Consider the following 19,753-nt stretch of genomic DNA (forward strand, 5'->3'; position numbering starts at 1 on the left):
GTTATATATGTATACATTTGATCAGTATCATTGTAATTCAATGTCTGCTAATCTTTCTTAGTGAACTGTCTTTGGCTACAAGTTTCATGTTGACATTTCTTTTATGAAAAAAGAAGGCTTAGACTAAATGGCATATATAAAATTCACAGTTTCAGGAAGTAGTTTCAGTAGTTGAGAATGAAGAATTTCAAATATGCTGTATTTTTTGTAGTACAGAATATTGAAGTTTCTCCTTAACTTCTCAAGGTGTCAGTACATAGGTAAAACTATTTTTCTATTGGTTCTTAATGAATAAAAAAAGCCAAAATAATAGAAATCTATGTAGGCAAAAGCCAGACTCTTACTTAAGTTAAAGAAAGCAACAACTCCAGAATTAATGGAAAGAATCTGAGGAGAAAAAGAGGTCTTTACAACTTCTCATCTTCCTAGGCCAAGATCTTAGAACTGTGTTGACTTTATGATTGAAGCATTTGGTTGTTCCTTTTTTTTTTCTTTAACTGATATTTTTTTTTAGTTATCCTTGTTTAAAACAGTCTTATAAAAGTATCACTTTGAGTGCTCAGTTTTCATTTAATGCTGGCAGAAAATTCTTTGACAAATAGTGTGGAAAATACCCCATTTCCCTTCCTATCTCCAGTTTCCCATCATCAATTTCAAACTTTTGGAGTTGAAAAAGACAATCTGATTTGCAAATCTCTGTTTTCTCCACTGCTCTGTCTCTCTCTCCCTGTCTGCTTCCTGCCTGCCTTCCCCACTCTCCCCCTTTTTGAAAACAGACCAGAAGCACAGTCGTAATTATTAGAAGCAAGCTCTAGAGGAAGAAAGGAAGGAAACTAGCTTCCTTCATTTAGTGTCTTCTTTCATATGCAGTATAGGCAGATCCAGAAAAATACTCTTTCAGCTGACACCTTAGTAATACTGTCTGAAATTTTTACAGTAGGTGCTAAAATCAATTGGAAAAGAAAGTCTCTAAGGGTCTGTGAGCAAACTGGTCTGGTGCTCTGTTTCTTGTGTGATCATAACTTCTTGCTCTGTTCTGCGTATCTGTCAGTTTGTTAGTGAGAGTTTTTTTCAGTTTAACAGTAACTATGTCTGTAGACACTAAAAGAAATGCTTTCTTTAAGGGGCAGTCTTTTTCGGCAAATTAGCAGGGACCAAAATTTTGAAGAAGTACTCCAGTCTAACTCTGGTCTACAGAATAGCAGGTGTTTTTGAAAATCCCACCCAGTGTCAGTAAAGGTGTGTCACATACTTCTGAAGTGTGGAAGATAAATTTGTCTGAGTATTTTGAACAGACAGTATTTACAGGATCCATCCTGCATAGTAGATGTCTTCAAGAAGCCACCAGCTTTCTTTGCTGGCTTTGTTTTTGCAAAGCACTCTTCATCTCACTGAGTTTAATTTCAAACTCCTGAAGTAGCTGTGAAATGCATTTCCTTGTGATATCTTTCATGTTTGCCTTCAGTACAGATTTTCTGGATCTATTTAGCGTCCCTGGTAGCCTTTCCATTTTCATGTTCTTGAAGAATGTTAAATCTTGCTGTTTGTTTCTGAAGATCATCTGCAATGCATCTCTGCAATTTTTGTTTTAAAATTATGCTAAATATCAGGATTAGAACTTTGTGTTTACTGCTGAGCTCTCAGTGGTCTGTGTCTCGCTGGCACAGAGCTCTGGTGGAACTCTGAACATCAAACTGGAGAGGTTTGCTTCATTCACTGGGACTTGAGCCTTGCTGTCACAGGTACCCAGGAATATTAAACTGTTTGCGAATATACTAAGCTCTATTCTAAAATGAATTAGAACTTCTTGTCTGGTTCTTACTGGAAGTGTGTGCCAGGACTTCATTCCTTTGATTAGTTTCTAGTCCAAATCTATCCCTGATAGTTTTACAACCACTTCTTTTGTAACAATATTGCCCTTCCCCTCCTCCCCCACCCCGCTGCTGTTTACCTCCATGCTGTAAATTATGAGGCAGTCGGATTTCTAGTCAGTCCTTATTTTGCTGCTCTGGGATTTTCAGGTTATTCTTTGCTGTGTGCTATAAACCATTTCATAGTATCTATGCCATTCCCCTGAGAAGGCATAATTCATAGTGCCTGTCACTGTCTTGTATTTCTAAACTACGGGTAATGGAATCTAGGGATTTCCTGAATTACCCCAAACTCTCTTATATTCCCTTGGTAATGGGGGTAGCTGAGGTACTAAGAATCCCAGAGTATTCACCAAAACTGTGGTGGTGAAACAAAGCCAACAACATCACCTGAAGTGGTGGGTGTGATGAACATTAACTCTATTTGCAGCACAGTTATATAGCTTCTGGAGTGAAAGTAGCTGTTCATTTCATTTACATCTCTGGGAAGCCACAGTTTACTCTTAAACTGTTGGTATGTGCAGGACATAAAGGTTTTATTTAATATTACCCTCCAAGGATAGGAGGAAGCTTTAGTTCACACTCTTGTCGGATGTCAGCACCAGAACTATCTCTAACCTGAACAATAGTATGAATCTTAAATATTGTTATTGGCAGGACAAGGCATCAAATCTTTGAGTCTTGCTGCAGTCCAGTTTGTAGTGTCTTCATGTAGTGTCAACCTTGCAATGTTTAAAGCAAAATCTACTAAGGTTATTGTAATCTTACTTTAGTGGCTGAAATAATTTAGTTATGCTCTTATATTTTGACTTGGGAAAAACCTGACTATTTTTCATAGCAGGCTCTTTGTGACTTGAAAAGTTCAGCTCACTTTCTGCAAATTTCTTGGTTTCCCATTGTATTGGTCTTGAGGTGTTAGATTAGAGACAGAGAGGTGTTTTTTTTCTCAGTAATATCTGTGACTTCAGTGTTAAATGGAGTTAAATACTCTCAGTATATCATGGTGTGTTTGTTTATGTGGTGGGGTATTTTGGTACTTAGCTGAGAGAGTATTGGTTTTTTTGTTAGTGTTGCTGATGGTGACTTTTTTCTTAAATTTGTGTTTGTTTAGAGTGTACAGTATGTGCTTACATTTGTATACATATATCCTACTTGTATGCATGCATGTACAAATCCGCATATAATTTATATATTTTACATGTAGATGCATATATTTCTACATATCTGTGTATGTAGGTATAGATGCATCTATACCTACATATATATGGCTGTGTATATAGGTACATATATTTTAAATGTCACTAATTACCTTTGTTACCTCCAATTTGCAATTTTTGATTATTTCTTCTGTTACATGCTTCCCTGAGAGTATCATTTTACTTAGGACTTGACATCCTTATCCTGCTGCAGTGACAGGCAGGTGTCTCTCTTGTAGAGTGCTTGGTAGTTTGCTGATTTGAGTAAGCATATTAATAGATATTTTGATCCTAAATTGATTTTTATCTTGTAACTGTTTTTCTGATTATCATGAGGTTGATTTTGTATACTCTCTTTGAGCACACTGCAAGCAAATTAGTAACAGAATCACACAGAATGAGAATCACCTATACCTCATCAGTCCGTCTGTGATCATTTTGTGGGAGATGGTGTCAAAAGCCTCACTACAGTCAAGATAAACAACATCCACTGCTCTCCCCTCATCCACTGAACTAGTCATTTCATCAGAGAGGGCTGTCAGGTCGGTTAAGCATCATTTCCTCTTTGTAAGTTCATGATGACTACTCCCAATGATCTTCTTGTACTTTATATGCTCCATCACCTTCCCAGGGATTGAGGTAAGGCTGACTGCTCTAGTTTCCCAGATCCTCCTTCTTGAACATAGGATTGACATGCTTTCTTCCAGTCCTCAGGAATGTCCCCTGATAGCCATGACCTTTCAAAGATTATTGAGCCTCTCTTAGCATTCATAGGTGCATCACATCATTTCCCTTGGACATGTGTATGTCCAGTTTTTTAAATATTGCCTGATCTGATCCTCTTCCACTGAGACTGAGTCACAGGGACCTGGGATTGCTGGAGGAAAGTGTTACCTTTAAAGACAGAGCCGAAGCAGGCATTGAGTGCTTTGGCCTTTTTTATGTCCTTTGCTATCAGAGCCCATGCTGTTTTCAGCAGTGAGCCCACTTTATCCCTTGTCATTGTTTTGCTGCTGATGTACTTACAGAAGCCTCTTGTTGCCCTTCATGTCTCTCACCCTATTAAACTCCACACAGATTTTGGCTTTCCTAACCCTAGCCCTGTATGTGTAGAGAATGTCTCTAAATTCCTCCTGGTCTCCTGTCCCTGCTTCTACATCTTGTATCCTTCATTTCACATTTAGTTTAGTCAGGGGAGGTCCTTGTTCATCCATGCAAGCCTCCTGCTACCTCGCTTGACTTCTTGCTCATTGGAATGGAGCATTGTTGATCTCGGAGGAGGTGATCCTTGAAAATCAACCAGCTCTCATGGACCCTTATTCTCTCCAGGCTGATATTATACTGGATACCTTCAAGTAGGTCCCTGAAAATGCCCAAGTCTGCTCTCCTGAAATCCAGGGTTGTGATCCTGCTTTTTGCCTTTCTCCCTCCTTTCAGGATCCTGAACTCCCATCATCTCAAGGTTGCTGCAGAGAAGGCTGCCCCTGATCTTTAAATCACTGACCAGTTCTTGCTTATTTGTAAGTATGAGGTCCAGCAATGTGTCTCCCCTCATCAGCCTGTTGATCACCTGTGGCAAGAAGTTATCATCAAAGCACTCCAGAAACCTCCTGGATTGCTTGTGCCCTGCTGTGTTGTTCCTCCAGCATATACTGGAGTGATTCAAGTCCCCCATGAAGACAAGGGTCTGCAAACATGAATCTCCCTCCAGTTTTCTGAAGAGAACTTCATTCTTCGTCTTGATCAGAAAGCATCAGCAGGCAGCCACCATGTCATCCACTGCCCACACCTGACCCACATGCTCTCAGCTGGCTCATTGCCCATCCCAAGGCAGAGCTCCATCCATTTACACTACTCTTTCACATAAAGGGCAACTGCAGAGGGACCTGGAAAGGCTGGATCTTTGGGCCAGGGCCAACTGCATGAGATTCAACAAGGCTAAGTGCTGGGTCCTGCACTTCAGTCACAACAACCCCATGCAACGCTACGGGCTGGGAGAGGAGTGGCTGGAGAGCTTCCTGGCGGAAAAGGACCTGGGGATGTTGGTTGACAGCCACCAGAACATGAGCCAGCAGTGTGCTCAGGTGGCCAAGAAGGCCAATGGCATCCTGGCTTCTATCAGGAATAGTGTGGCCAGCAGAACCAGGGAGGTGGTAGTGCCCCTGTACTCGGCACTGGTGAGGCCGCACCTCGAGTACTGTGTTCGGTTTTGGGCCTGTCACTACAAGAAGGACATAGAGGTGCTGGAGCGTGTCCAGAGAAGGGCAACGAAGCTGGTGAAGGGTCTGGAGCACAGGTCTTATGAGGAGCAGCTGAGGGAGCTGGGGTTGTTTAGCCTGGAGAGGAGGAGGCTGAGGGGAGACCTTATTGCTCTCTACAACTACCTGAAAGGAGGTTGTAGCGAGGTGGGGGTCGGTCTCTTCTCCGTAGTAATGAGTGATAGGACGAGAGGAAACGGCCTCAAACTGGGCCAGGGGAAGTTTAGGTTAGATATTAGGAAAAACTTCTTCACCGAAAGGGTGGTCAAGCATTGGAACAGGCTGCCCAGGGAAGTGGTTGAGTCTCCATCCCTGGAGGTATTTAAAAGACGGGCAGACATGGTGCTCAAGGACATGGTATAGTGGTGGACTTGGTAGTGCTAGGTTAATGGTTGGACTCGATGATCCTAAGGGTCTTTTCCAACCTTAACGATTCTATGATTCTTGCCATCCGAGCCTGTCTTTCCTAAAGAGCCTGTATCCATGCATGGCAGCACTCTAGCCATGTGAGTTATCCTACCTTGTCTCCATGATCTCAATGAGCCCTGCAACTGCAGACAGATCTCTAATTCATTTTGTCATCCTCCATGGGGACATGCTGTGTACATTTGAACAGCAGCTTCAGATGTGCACCCGGTTGTGCTTATTTCCCAGGAGGACTCCCCCGTACTGATGTCCTCTCAGCACTCCCTTATTTATGTGCATATGCTTGAGGTGGTCCTCCCTGAGCCTTGTATTGTTCATCACAAGGTCTTTCCTGTCCACACCAGCCTGTGCCCTTTGCTTGCCAGCCCAGGCCATAGCTCCCTCACTTGTTACTTGGTCAACATCTCTGTACCGTACCATTCCTAGTTTAAAGCTCCCCTCACCAGGTTGGCCTGTCTGTTATCAAAGGTGCTTCATTCTGTGAATTTATTTGTATTGCATCATTGATGCTGGATAATTCCTGGTAAGACTGAGCATCATTTCCTCCTTCCTGTGTAAAAATGAAATAAAGTAAGGCTCCCCTTGTGGATTTACAATGTGAAAATAGTGCCTTATTCACTAACGAGGATAAAAGCGGCTGTAACATACAACTGCAAGTTAAATACAGTGATTGTGTATATCTGTGTCTCAAGAATTTTTCAGATTGCAACTATTTTGGTTTTTATACCTTTTTACTCAGAAAAATAAAGCAAGTTAGGATATGTGTGTGAAGAAATAAAATTTGATTTTTAAAATGTGGTGTAATGGAACTGTGACTGAGTTTCCCTATATTTAAAAATCCTTGAATTTAACATGAGCAAACATGTTGACATGTGTTCTGACTGTGATGCAGTTCTTGGGTGGCTGCAAGGTTTAGCTTCCCCCCCATCCCATCCCCTTTAGCATATGACTTAAACCCTAATAAAGTCAACAAAAAAGATTCCCGTTGACCTTAATACCCTTTGTGGGCAAACCATTAGAGAACATATAATACTGTGCATTCTCAGGTGACAGACATGGATAACTAAATTGATGTTTGCATGCAAATTAAAGAGCAGCAATATAGCAGAGTGGTCTTGGCAACGGTTACTACCAACATTTCCAACAGCATCTGAGGATTCAATGTTATCCCACATTTTTCCCGTCAACAGCAAAATGAAGACCTGATTGGAGAACCTGTGCAAAATTAATATAATCTGTGTTGTAACTGCAGTGCAAAGATGTGTCATTTTCTAGTATATACTCACAGTCGGGGAAATGAAATGAGTGGTTATTTGGAAGCCTGTTGGAAAGTGCTAATATATCACTGTGTCCTTACTTCTGCTGTTGTGGTTGTGAGCAGTCAAATTAGTACATATGAAGTACATAGTGCAGTTGTACTTTCGTTTTGTTACACAGAGTCCTTACTGCACCTCTACTGTTGTTAATTTTGAGGAGCTACTTTACATCTATTGAGAACAGTAGGACTTAAATACTGTTAAGGAAGCACGTCCTTAAGTGTTCTTCTGTGTTGGCCTGTTAACAGGCTTTTTTAAACAGTGTTTTTTTAACGACATTAAGTTTTCTGACTGTGCTATTGTGGTACATGTAATTTCAATTTTTATATAATTATTCAGATGTTGTACCTTTAGTGAATAATCAACATATTAAGTAGTGGCACAGATCTTAAGAAATGTTTTTTGGAAAGTTCACTTAAAATGGTTTCTTTGTCATTCTGTGATTTCTCAGGAAAACACAACAAAATTGGTATTGCTGCTTGCTTTTCGTACACTGATCTTTGACCAGACATCTCCAGTAGTATTATAAAAATGTAATGATAACCTTGCTGTTAATGATAATTCAGGGCATAGAGAAATCGCATATGTGTTGGAGGTCACCAAGAAAATTCTTTGAGGATGTAAGGAAGAAAATTTGTTGGAGTGATAAACTTATATTTCCGTATCTGTATGTAATACTAGTGTGAAATGTGCTTGTGAAAACAAGGAATTAAGTAGAAAATATATAAAAAGGGATTAATGGAGTCGTCTGAACTGCTAACGTGTTCCAGAAAATATTCAAAGTGTTTAGTCATTGTTTATAATAAGTAAGAGTTACTGATCTTCGTTTCTACCTTAATTTGTAAGATCTATCAGCAGTACAGTAAAATTCTCAAGCAGACTGATTCTACTAGATCTGTCCTATGGCTGCATTAAAACATGATTCCTATTATTGTGTTTATAGAGCTTTTATTGCTATATTATGTAATACACACCAAAGTTTACTTTGCTTATGGTTGTTGCAGTATGCTGTACCTGCAGACAAAAAGTAACTCATTAGCAGACATACTTCATGTGTCTAGGGAGTAGGTGCATTTCAGAAAGAGACTTGCATTACACATACTCTGCAAGTTAAGAAAAACTTTTATCTTTTTTCTGATGATTTTAGTTAAAAAAAAGATTAAACTTACTTTACAGTCCAGGTGTTCTAAATATTTTACATTTCAACACTTACTGCTAAAGAGTTAACTGAATATTGATTAGAAAGTGTTGATGCAGTAGTGAAAATCCTGTTATTTTAGAGCAGTGAGAGCATTAGAGGGAAATTGAAAGGCATTCCATATTGAAACTTAACTGTTTTGTAGATATTTCACAAAAGTATGTGATAAATATTTTATATGTAACTTCTAGTGTTTATAAGGCAATTGACAGAAAAATAAATGAAAATAGGAAGCTCGTTATCTACAATAAAATTATTTGAACACAATTGTTTAACAGAGGTCATTGTTGTTCTTTTTCTTAATTGCTCTTTATTGCTTGTTTTGCACAGGAAGGAGTTACAGGAGCTGCAGAATCTTTACAGGCAAAACATTAAACATACAGCACAGCAGGCTGAGCTCATAAAGCAGCTTCAGGCTCTCAATACTGATGCACAAAAAGTACTGAAAGACCAAGAAGATGCTCACACAGCTGAAACGACATCATATCAAAAAGTATGTCATTCTGCTTTATGTTCACAGGGTTCATTTTAATATCCATCGGTACAATATCAATGGACAGAGTAATCAAAGCACTGTGTAGTGTTGCATCCTTTAGATCTCTGGATCTTTATTGTTACCAGAATATGGTTGGCAGAGTAACAGAGTTTATTGGCCTAATTACATCCCAGCATATATGGCCCCTTGCTTACATTGAATTGATGATGAGCCTTAAAAATTAAGTTTATTTGCATCTGAAGAAAAATAGGAGTGAATTGCCAAGCATTCTTCATGTAATTTTGTGTTATCTATGGTTTTTTTTTTCTTCCTCTCCTAGAGCTTTCAATTACTAAATTCTGCAATTTGTTTCTGATAATTGAGGAGAAGAAAATCCTTTCACTGGTAAATAATGTATATGTGTGAATCTCAAACAATTTTACTGGTTTAAGATGCAAATCCCTGCTCTATCAAAAATAACTGGAAAAATTGTTGCCATAATAGCTTTTAAAATGGATAACTAATTCAAAAATTTTTAACTATATTTATATTTACGGAACAGATTCATATTTTTGATGAATGCCAGGAAAAACGCTAACCCTGAAGAGCTGTCACATGTGCACTACTCAGAACTTCTTTTGAGTGTAACAAATTGTATGGATGTGTTTTTCAGTCTGTAAGAAATACAGAAGATATGTTTCCTTCCTTTTTAGAAGCATTGAGAAGGAAGAAGACAAGGAAAAAGTTGTATATACAACTTTCATGTACCTTCTACCAACCTTGGAACTGTTCTCTTAAATTGTGTACTGTCAGTGCTTTTACAAAAAACAGGTGTTTCCCTTTATCGTCTTAGAGTATGCAGTTTGTGATAAAATGGTGAAGCTGGGCCTAAGTCAAGCCAGAATCAGTACTGGGTTTCTAAAGATGTCTTGGGTTAACATTTTGTGGCGCATAGTGCCCAGCACATTCTTGTGTACTTAGCCCTGCACAAGTTTATCATTGACTGCAGTGACGATAGACATTAAGTCTTTTATTTGCTACAGTAGTAGCCCAGCCAAGCTACAGGTAGACTTCCATCAAAGTTGTTCAGAATATGTACAACACAGGGGGAGTTCTACCTATCTGGGGCAAGACAAAGTAAACGATAGACTTTTCAAAAAAAAAGACCAGAATGTAGGTATCAGGAGTTGGTATTTCGTTCACTTTTCATTCTCAAGTCAATGCTTCTATAGGTGTTAAATGGATCTTTTGAGTCACTAAAAAAAAAAAATTAACAGAATTGAAGACAATATGAACTCTCTTCATCAGTGTTTATAAGACAATTTTCTTCCAGACTTGTTCTACAACATATGAAAGAAAATAAAACTGTTTTTTCACGAGACTGTTTTAAAGCATCACAAAACTCTTTATAAAGGTCACTTTACCTTGCATAATAGTGGTTTTGCCAGTATTACTTCAATTTGGGAAAGAGTTTAACCTGTCGTATGAAAAATAATTTTGCTATTGTAAATTACTTATGTATTACGGAAAATTGATGGGTATACTTATACAGCCATTAGGGGCAAGCTGTGTCTAAACTAGGCTTGGCTCAAAATTCATGATTGCTTCAGAAGGCTGGTTCGCAGTTCTTGGTCTGTCTTAGTAGGGCTTAAGACTTCTGCTTAGCTGATTATATAACAAGAACAAGAATAGTGTGGTTTTGAAGATTAGCCCTTTTTTGATAGCTGCCAAATACTTCAACTCACAGATGACCCTAAAATTCGCTGGTTTGAAGGTGTTGAATTCAGTATTTTTCCAACATGGAACCAGCAAAAGCTAACTCAAATATTCTGACAAGGTACTATTGTGGAAGTGATAAGCTGTTGTTTTGTAAAATATCAAAGTATCTAATGCACCTGGCAAAAATATGTTCTTTTTGTTTTTTATAAAAATATGTTTTAAGAAATATATATTATAAAAAAAGTAAAAAGTAAAAAAAAAAAAAAATTCTGTTCCCGAAGTCAGAGTGGAATAGATCTAATAACATTTGTGGCAAATTGCACTGAGAGAACTTCGCAGGGGAAAAGGAGTTCCTTTATCATGACAATCCTGTCCTATACTTCTGATTAGAAGAACTATATAAAATACCCAACCGTAATTGCTTCAAAGTCACATGCATTTTCCAAATCACAAGATAACGCAGTCATCCTGCTGAAGTCACAGCAGGCCTTTGGAAAACTCAGCTTCTTTAAAAATAATACAAATGCCTATTTTTCCCTTGAATGAGAAGGGCAAACTATTGCAGACAAATGTGTGTTCTGTTTGTCTTCCATGCATTAATAATATGCAGGCTGCAACAGCTAGATAAGGATGTGTCAGCTATTCCATAGACATGCTCACAAAGGAATACTTTCCTGCTGCTCCGAATGGCATTGAGCCTATCAGTATGTACATCCTATGATATATTGTCCCTTACAGCAAGATCAATGACCTCTCTGTTAGTGGTCAGATAGGCAGTATATGCTATAGCTCAGGCAATGTGGTTGGCTCACATGTTCCAAGTTCATCTTAATGGTCTACCATTTAGGAAGAACCCCTTTGTGCTGATGTTAATGTGTAGTACAAAACAGTAGACTGAATAAAAGAAAAAACATTTCTGATAAACCAGATCAAGGTCATGAACTTGCACTAGATTATGTGTAAATCCATTGAGGACCGCAAATTCACTTCCAAGTCTAGCTGTAGTGGGCAGCATACACATGGGAAGATCTGTGATCTGTTTTATAAAGTTGCGTTGACTTGACATGCTGCTACTTTTTTTTTTTTTTTCTTTAAGCACAAATTTTAAGGGTGTTGTAGTCTACAGTAACTGCTCTATGTTAGAACATTTATGGAAACAAATTGATATCTATTTTATATTGCAGCTGTAGTTCTCATTCTCAAGGATTGCAAATATTTTTCAAAAATGTATAGCATCTGTTTTAGTGGTCCCAAATGCTCCGGGGACTTCATTCCTGTGCTGGATTTAATGAGACTCAATAGATTTGTCCTCACCAACAATTTCAAGGCGGAGAGACTTCAATCAATACAGGGGATAATAAGACAAGAAGAGATTCTGAACTCCTTAGCCAGCTTCTCACAGTTTTCTGAAATTTACAATTTAGGCCCTTTATTTTTATAAAGTAGTACTTTCCCTTGATCTGATGTGGCCTTTAGGTTCCTTGTTAATCATACTGATTAAAAATCTCTTAGTGGAAGGCCCTTTTAGTGAAGTGGAAATACTGTTATTTGTCATTAAATAGGAAATTGTAATTTGTGTCCTGGAACTCAGCTCCTGGAACAACAAATAGAGAATACTGTGGATGGTACATGTCTGTGATGAAGAAAAGCATTGCTCAATGCTAGATTTTTGGCATAATTGGAAAGCACTGTAAGAGTTTTCAATTATGAGGCATTGTAGAAGTCTGCATCAAGTGCACCAGAAAGTAGGTAAAAATAGGACAGCGTCAGATACATTTTCAGATGTTGTGGTTAATTTTGTGCCTGCAGTTGCCTTTCCTAGTCCTTCTCATGGTGTCAGTGTGTGGAGATAGTCTGCTTTCCTTCAAGCCTGAGAAATTGTAATCAGAATTCTATCACATATGGACAGGCTTTAGAGTCCCATTTTTTGGTTCTCCTGGAAGTCCCAGCTTTGGTCTGGCATTTTTAGGTTACTTGATGACATTAAGCACGCCTATTGATCTAATGAAGTTTCCTGTTTTAAGTAACTCTTTGAAGATCTAGCAAAAAGTGTTTTCTGGTCAAATCAGTTAAATCAACATAGGAAATTGTTTGGGTAGCTGAGAAATATGGGATACTTTATTTTTTGTAATGCAGCTAAGTTACTCTTCCTTCCTGACTAATAAATAATACTCTTGTGTCATATAGACTAAATTTGTTACAGTGTACTGATTTCAGATACTTTTAGTCTTTTTTAATTTGTTTTTAAGTACCTTAACCTGTAACAGTCTGTGTTGCCTGTCAGAGAAAGGACAGCTCTAAGGCATTGGAAAGAGATTCTCAAAATACAGTCAGTGCAACAGTATTTCCAGAGCACAATCTTGTGTTGTTGGCTGTTGCCTTTTTTTTTTTCCCCCAACTACCAAATTTCATAAAATGTATAAAGAATGATTTAAAATATTTTCCTTTTTCTTTCTATCTTGTAAACGTAAATATTTTTTTTATATCTCTTCTTGGGGATTAAACAATTTCCTGGGTAAATCTCATGTCTTATTGACATTCATGTAAGGTATAACCACTCACTTATGTACAGTCAAGATTTCACTCCTCTTTTCTGCGAAGCGTGCTAGTTCCGAGATAAATAATTTACAATATTTTTGTCTTTCTTTTGGATTTTCTACTTAATGTTCCATCTCTAGTTCTCTGATCTCCATTTTATGTCTTGTCTCTCTACGCCTGACTTTCTGTATCTTTATTAGTGGTAAACCTGTTTCACCGTGTTGTGCAATTCTGTATGTTCTGGAATGTGCTTACTGCAGTGTGATTAAATGTGGTGCCTCTTCGAAAACAGGGTCAGAAATGAGCAGAACCCCCCAAAATAATCGCATATAAACATTAAGCATGTATTTAATCCACAAAACAGTGCATGGCCATAAATGAAAAGATAGGGAGCCGAATGGAAATTTGGAAGCTGTTCTAGTTATCGGTGGACAGTAGACAAAACTATTTCTTTTCATACAGATGATTTTAATTTTGAAATTTCCTGATGTTAAATACATTAAAAAAAAGGAACCTGAGTCCTATAAACTAGTAGATTGGTGGTGTTACAAAAAATATATAAACCTCAGTGTAAAAAGATGAATCGTGTGAATGTGTATCTTGCACATAGCTTTTAGCTAGTTTTATACTTGAAATATATGTGGTTTTTTATTGCTGTTTTCAAAGCAGGAAAGGTTGGAAAAGTTTATGTAAGTAAAAAGACATGCTATTTGTCTTGTCCTGACAAATGCTGACTACCAAAAATACCCATTAGGTACATTAGGGGATGTGGCTGCCAGCTAGAAAAAAGCATCGTATTTTTGATGTTCTCCATTCATCTTACTAGGATGTTACCTTTCAGATACTATAATTACGACCACTTAAGTGCTGCTAGTCATAAAACCAGCAAATTGTCATACCAGTATGATCTAGCTAATGAGCTTATATAGTTATAGCTGGAAGTAACTGTGTCTTGACGTTCCATTCGTTTGGAAGGACATTATCTAAAAATGCATGTTTTTGATAAATGAACTGTTTATTTTCCTGTGAGATACCTACTGATTTCCATAAGAAATTGGCTAATCTTGAACTTGCATTTCTAGAGATGATATAAGCTTTCTTAAATATATAGAAAGATTTATTAGGCACAGAAATTTCAATGTAAAACTTTAATTTTTAAGACACAGAGTCATTCAAAATATCAGTCTATCTGGACGTTGAATTAATTTTACATGAGAGACATGATCTCTGATCTGCTTTGGAAATAGGGAAGAAGTAATTTACTTTGTCCTAAGTGGATTTTGAGAGCCCATGGGAGTAGAAAATTATAGGAAGAAGGAAAGGAAGGGAGATTATTGTTTCTAGATTTCTCAGAAAGTGTTAGGTAGACCATTTCCAAATCTAAAAGTTGTTATTGTTTTTCAAACGCTTTAAGTTCTAAGTGATGTAAGCAGACAAAAGGGAGAAAGAAGTTTATCATTTAAGTAAAGCTAATAAGACACAGAGTAAAATGAAGAGTAAAATGATGTTTTTAAAAGTAAAATGACTTGTGTCCTTGTACTTATAAATATTATTGATAGGTTTGGAAATTCTGATTTTCATATTTAATTAGTTTCCTTTGAATAGAATGGCACAAATGGATTTTCTGAAGAAAACTGGCAGCTGCCGAAGTATATGCCTTCTACAGATTATTTTAGGGTAGAATAAATAGTTGGAGGGAATATTGTTTGTTTTGAGAAGAAAAAGACAAAGGAATGAAGGACTGAAATGAAGAGAGAGAGGAATGTATACTTAGGCAGTAAAGCTGTAGAGTCATGTATTTACTTCAGAATCTGTACTGTTTATTCAACTGCAGGTTTATTTTTCAATCTGTTTTTTATATTTTTTTAATAAAAAGATGATTTTGTTTTGAACAGTTTTCAGATGTTTATATTGAAAAAGAAAGGTAAAAATTGAGGGATGGGGTGGTTATTAAGTTCTCTTATTCTTGAAAAATAAGTTCTCTTTGTCAGTTAGATGGCACATACCGCTAGTTATTACTTAGGTGGAGTTCTAGAAATTTTTTGTGTGTATGGAATCTCTTCTAAAGTGATTGCAGAATATATACAGTATTCTGGTTTCAGCAAGAACAGTTGAGCAACAGCCAGGGATAAGAACTTCTAATAAAATCTCTGGGTTTTATAGTTAATGTCAAAAAAATTCCCATAGAATAATTATTTGAACAACCATTTTATACTTCATTCAAAATGCAGTAGGCATTAGTGGATTCACTGTATTGCTATCCAAGCTATATTAAAAATGTTAGTTTTAAAAGATCAAACTACTCTATAAAAGACAAGGATGGTATTTGGTATTCTTGCTCCTTTAATTTCGTTCCCAAGACAGATGTTTCAGTTTTTCTCCGGTTCTCAATGAGGAATTTTTTTTTTTTTTTTTTTTTTTTGTATTTTCTGTATTTTATATGAACTGTTCAAGAAGTACAATAAATCCTAATTTTTAGCTGTCCATTTCTATTCATAAATGCCATAAAAAAAAACAACTGAAACTGTTAATATTCTAATGTAAGTTGTGTTTTCCTGGAAAACCGTCTTTCAAACTTAAAGTTTCAGTGATTGTTACAATCACTATTTTAAATGTATAGAGTGAGGCAGGAGGACAAGTGTGAAAGAATTGTTAAAATGTGAAAAAGAGAGGGTGATCGTTGTGGACAAGTTACTTAAATTATACTTTCTTTCCTCCTGTATTTATATGGGTATCTGCATTTAAGTTATTTTTAATCCTCTTATTTCTCTTCTCCCCTCTCATAGCTTCATAAGGAATTGACTTTTTGTTTTGAAACTGTTAAAACAAGTGAAATTCAACTGCAGCAGAGCTGTGCCTCTCTTCAGGATCAGTTACTTGGAAAAGATCAAAAGATTTGTCAGTTACAAGAGCAACTTCAGCAGGCTCGTGATGCTTTAAATGGAGTACATCAGAATTCTTCAAAACGTGAAGTGCAGGTGAGTCTGCTTCTAGAATAATAAAAGTTGCTTCTTCTTGGTTTAAATTAAGCTTCTGTACCAGACAGTTTTAAAGGAAATAGCAGGGGGTTTGTTTTGTTTTGGTTTGGTTTTTTTAAGAAAAACTGTGCAATTATGCTGCTGCAGTAGTGTAACTATTTCTGCTGTTGCTAATAGAAGGTACTTCACAATTAAATCTGTCCTGGTAAAAAACCTGAAAAGTGGTGTCAGTATTCAACAAGACTCTTATTTATATTTTCTAACAAAGACACAAAATACAAAAATAAAACCAAAGTGATTTTGTTCCTGGAAACAAATTCCTAGAAAAAATTGTAAAGTTTCTGCATTTCCTCTGTGAAAATGAAATGTATCGGTCCTGATTTGTTTCGTTGTTCCTGACCATGCAATAAAACTTCAGATTATAGATCTAAAGAAAGTAGTATGGTGGGGAGAAATATTTGTATAAAAATTTCTAAGCTTTAATGTGCCATTTGGAACTATTATAATAAATCTGTCACTCCCACTAACAGGCCTCCAACTTTACAAGTGTGCCAGATCTTGCACATATACCCCCGACATTTTCCAAAGCCCAATTTATGACTTAAAGTGAGTTTGAAAGACTTTGAAATGATCTACCCACAATGGTTTTGTAACCTCTGTTGCTTATTTTCTTCCATAGATTTGTCAATGAGATGTGCTTATGCATTTCAGTTTTACTAGCACTCTTTCCCTTGGTTACGCAGAGAAGTGAAAATAGTTAAGGTGATAATGCTCGTGAAATGCAAAACTTCGCTTATTGTGGGTAGATTAGGTAGATCTGTAATCAAGGATTATATTCATGAGCCCAAAGGGGCTTGAATATTAAAAAACATAGTGTTTAATTCCTCAAAATTTGTGTAAGTAGTAAAGCTGCTGTAAATCAGAAAAATCACAGAATGCTGGAGGTGTTCATGATGGTCATTCCACAGTTAATGTTCTAACTTTATCCAGAGTATTACTTAAGTGTTTATCACAAGATTCTTAACCCATATTTTGTATGATTTTTAAAGTTCCCCTTTATATAATGACTGGATAATTTTGTTTTACAAATGATAAAACACATTCTTTTAAGTCTTTGTTGTGGGGTATTTACCTCTTAGTGAATTCTTGACCTTTTTCTGAATCTTAGAAATAATTGTTTGTTTTTTTTTTTCTATTAGAAGGTTTTAGTGGATTTTTAAAAATGTTATAAAATTAGTCTCAAGCTGTTTCTGCTCTAAAGACAGCTTTAGATTATGGTTTTTGAATGCTCAGATTGTATTTCTGAATACATCATTCTGCTTTCATCATCTTGTATTGCTCTGAAGAGTTTTTTGCAGTTTATTTTGCCAGACTATTTAATTTTTTTTATCATAAAACCTTTTATTATATCTCTGGATTATATTTCCTGAGTATCCTAAGCATTTATTGCTATTACTTATTTCTCATAATTAAAGCAATTATTTAACTGTAAGAATTTTTTCTCCCCTTAAAATACAGCAGTTGGGTTTCTTTAAGAGCTCCTAGTGTGGAACTTTGTTGAAATCCATTTCAAATCCAAGTAAACAATTTCACTCAGATCAATTTTGCTTACTTCTTAAAAGAACTTTAGGAAATTTCTGAGGTTAAAAGTAAGACTATTTTAGAAGCTAGTGACAACCTACAATTGGTTATTCAACTTTATACTTGATTTCCTTTGGATGTTTTAAATGAATCACATCCAGTGTGGGTGAATTGTTATTATTTCTTTTGTTATTTATTCTGTGTCTCCTTCTAGTGGCATCTGAACTTGAAATACATTAACCAGTATGCTCCATATAAATTAGGATCCAAATGTGAAGCAGTTCTAAATTACTTACCGGTGAACATGGGTGCAAATAATTATTTTCCTGTGGCCTTCTGTTGGCTTTTGGCTATGTTTCCATTTTGATACTATCTCAGCCTTTTAGACTTTCTGGCACTCTCCCTGTTCACAGTGTGTTTGAAGAAGTGTACTTGTCATGATTATTCAGAGAATTTGCTGTTTTGTTAGTGAATGTAGGTTCAGTCTGACCTTCTGCAGAAATACATCAGTTGAACATTTATGTGATCTGTCACAAGCTCAGTCAGATATTTACCAGTGCTAGTGGAGAAGACATGGTAGGAAGCAAAAGCAGACAACTTATGATAATGAATATAATATAGTAAGCTAAATGCTGTGTATGATTTTTCAGTAAATTGATTTTAAACCAGGCTGTGATGGGACAAATGATTAGTGTTACTGAAGCAGCCTCATAGGGAAGGAAATGGGTATACGTAGTGTCCACATTTGATAGCTTTGTAGGAGAGCTGAGATGTTAAGCAGTGTGTGCTTATGTGCGTAACATGCTTAATATTTTCTTGTGACTAACATTATTCCATTATGCTATAGCAAATATCGCAAATTTTGTTGACATTGCTTGGGTTGAAAGGCCAGAGTATTCCTTTTGGGAATCTATCGTAATACTCATTGTTGACTGCATTTTGATGACAGCCAAATTTCCGGTTACCAACTTTACTGTCTTACATAAGAGAGGTAATGACTATTGTGTGGTTACACAGCTGAGGTTTCTGCAGGGGTAAAAAGTGATGACCTATCATTACTTCTGTGACCCGTTAGATAACCATACTCCTGGTTGTTTGTGAAGTTCTCAAGTGAAATGTGTTTAAGAGAACCTCCTAACTCATTCTGCTGTCTCTTGACTGCAACACCAGTAGAACAGGATGGATTTGGAATAGAGGCTTAACTAACAGGACACCAAAGCAATGTAAGCATCTACTAGTTTTCCTGTTACCATTTTTTTAAAAACAATCCTTCCTAAAAAAAGAAGTTGTTTTAAATGACAATCATATTTCTGTAAAAGTACTGATTTCTTGAGCATGTTCAGATTTGTGCCTTGCTGAAAGTTCATCCTGTGGGACATGCTAACAGTCTGTTGACAGCACTGATATATCTTCTTCAGACTTTCACTAGCCAGGAAGATTATTCATCAGTGGTGCATATGTTAGCACATACTTTTTCCTGGATTTGAACTTTTCTTGCTGTTGAAATTACATTGTAGTCAGGCAAAAATGAGTTTTCTTTTATTGACTTCATTAGCAAGAATATCTCAGTTTTCTTTCATTAAGGGTAAAATATGCCTTTTTAATGCTATAATCTTATTCTAGTCGGTGTGACACTTGTGTTGGTGAGTGCAAACTTTTGGTTGATTTCATTTTGACTATTCTGGTAATGTGTTTGATGAAGAATTTGACTCTGCTTTACAGTAAATTTCTGTTTACATCTTAGTATGTGTGCATTCAGCATCTCTCACATACCTTTTCTCTGATCAGAGAGATTAGGCATCTTTGAATTTGGAAGACTTTTTAGTTAGATCTATGCTTATGCTACACAGCAAAAAAGAACAGAACAAAAACATTTAAAATAGTTTTCAAAACATAAGCCTGTGCGGTTTGATTAATTTCATCATGTAATTGTTGTTTTGGTTCTGTTTCATTATTGGTGTTCATTTTTAGCTCTGAGATGTATACCATACATTTAGTCATACGGTTAGTATACCATAACTGTTACCCATGTGAATGGTAAATATTTAAATACGTTTACTGAACCGAGGCAGTCATTTCTGTCTTGACTCCTACTTTTCATATGTGTGCAGACATCAAAGACAGTATTAAGAGATGGTAATTGATCAAAGAACAGTAATTAACAGACATTTAAATGTTTTTACTGTTGTAACTGTAG

General features: G+C 36.5%; 1 protein-coding gene across 1 annotated transcript in view; it reads left to right on the top strand.

Moving 5' to 3' along the window:
• The window catches only part of CNTLN (centlein), a gene marked incomplete at its 3' end in the record, with an annotated part of 196,525 nt that overhangs the window by 59,862 nt on the left and 116,910 nt on the right, over positions 1 to 19,753 (top strand). Inside the window, exons 7-8 of the mRNA XM_082337586.1 lie at positions 8,596 to 8,758; positions 15,784 to 15,975. Coding sequence (XP_082193712.1) covers positions 8,596 to 8,758; positions 15,784 to 15,975 — 355 coding nt within the window. The remainder of the gene's footprint in view (positions 1 to 8,595; positions 8,759 to 15,783; positions 15,976 to 19,753) is intronic.

This window comes from Platalea leucorodia, assembly GCF_965183815.1.
Source record: "Platalea leucorodia genome assembly, chromosome: Z".
NCBI classification, from domain to species: Eukaryota; Metazoa; Chordata; class Aves; order Pelecaniformes; family Threskiornithidae; genus Platalea; species Platalea leucorodia.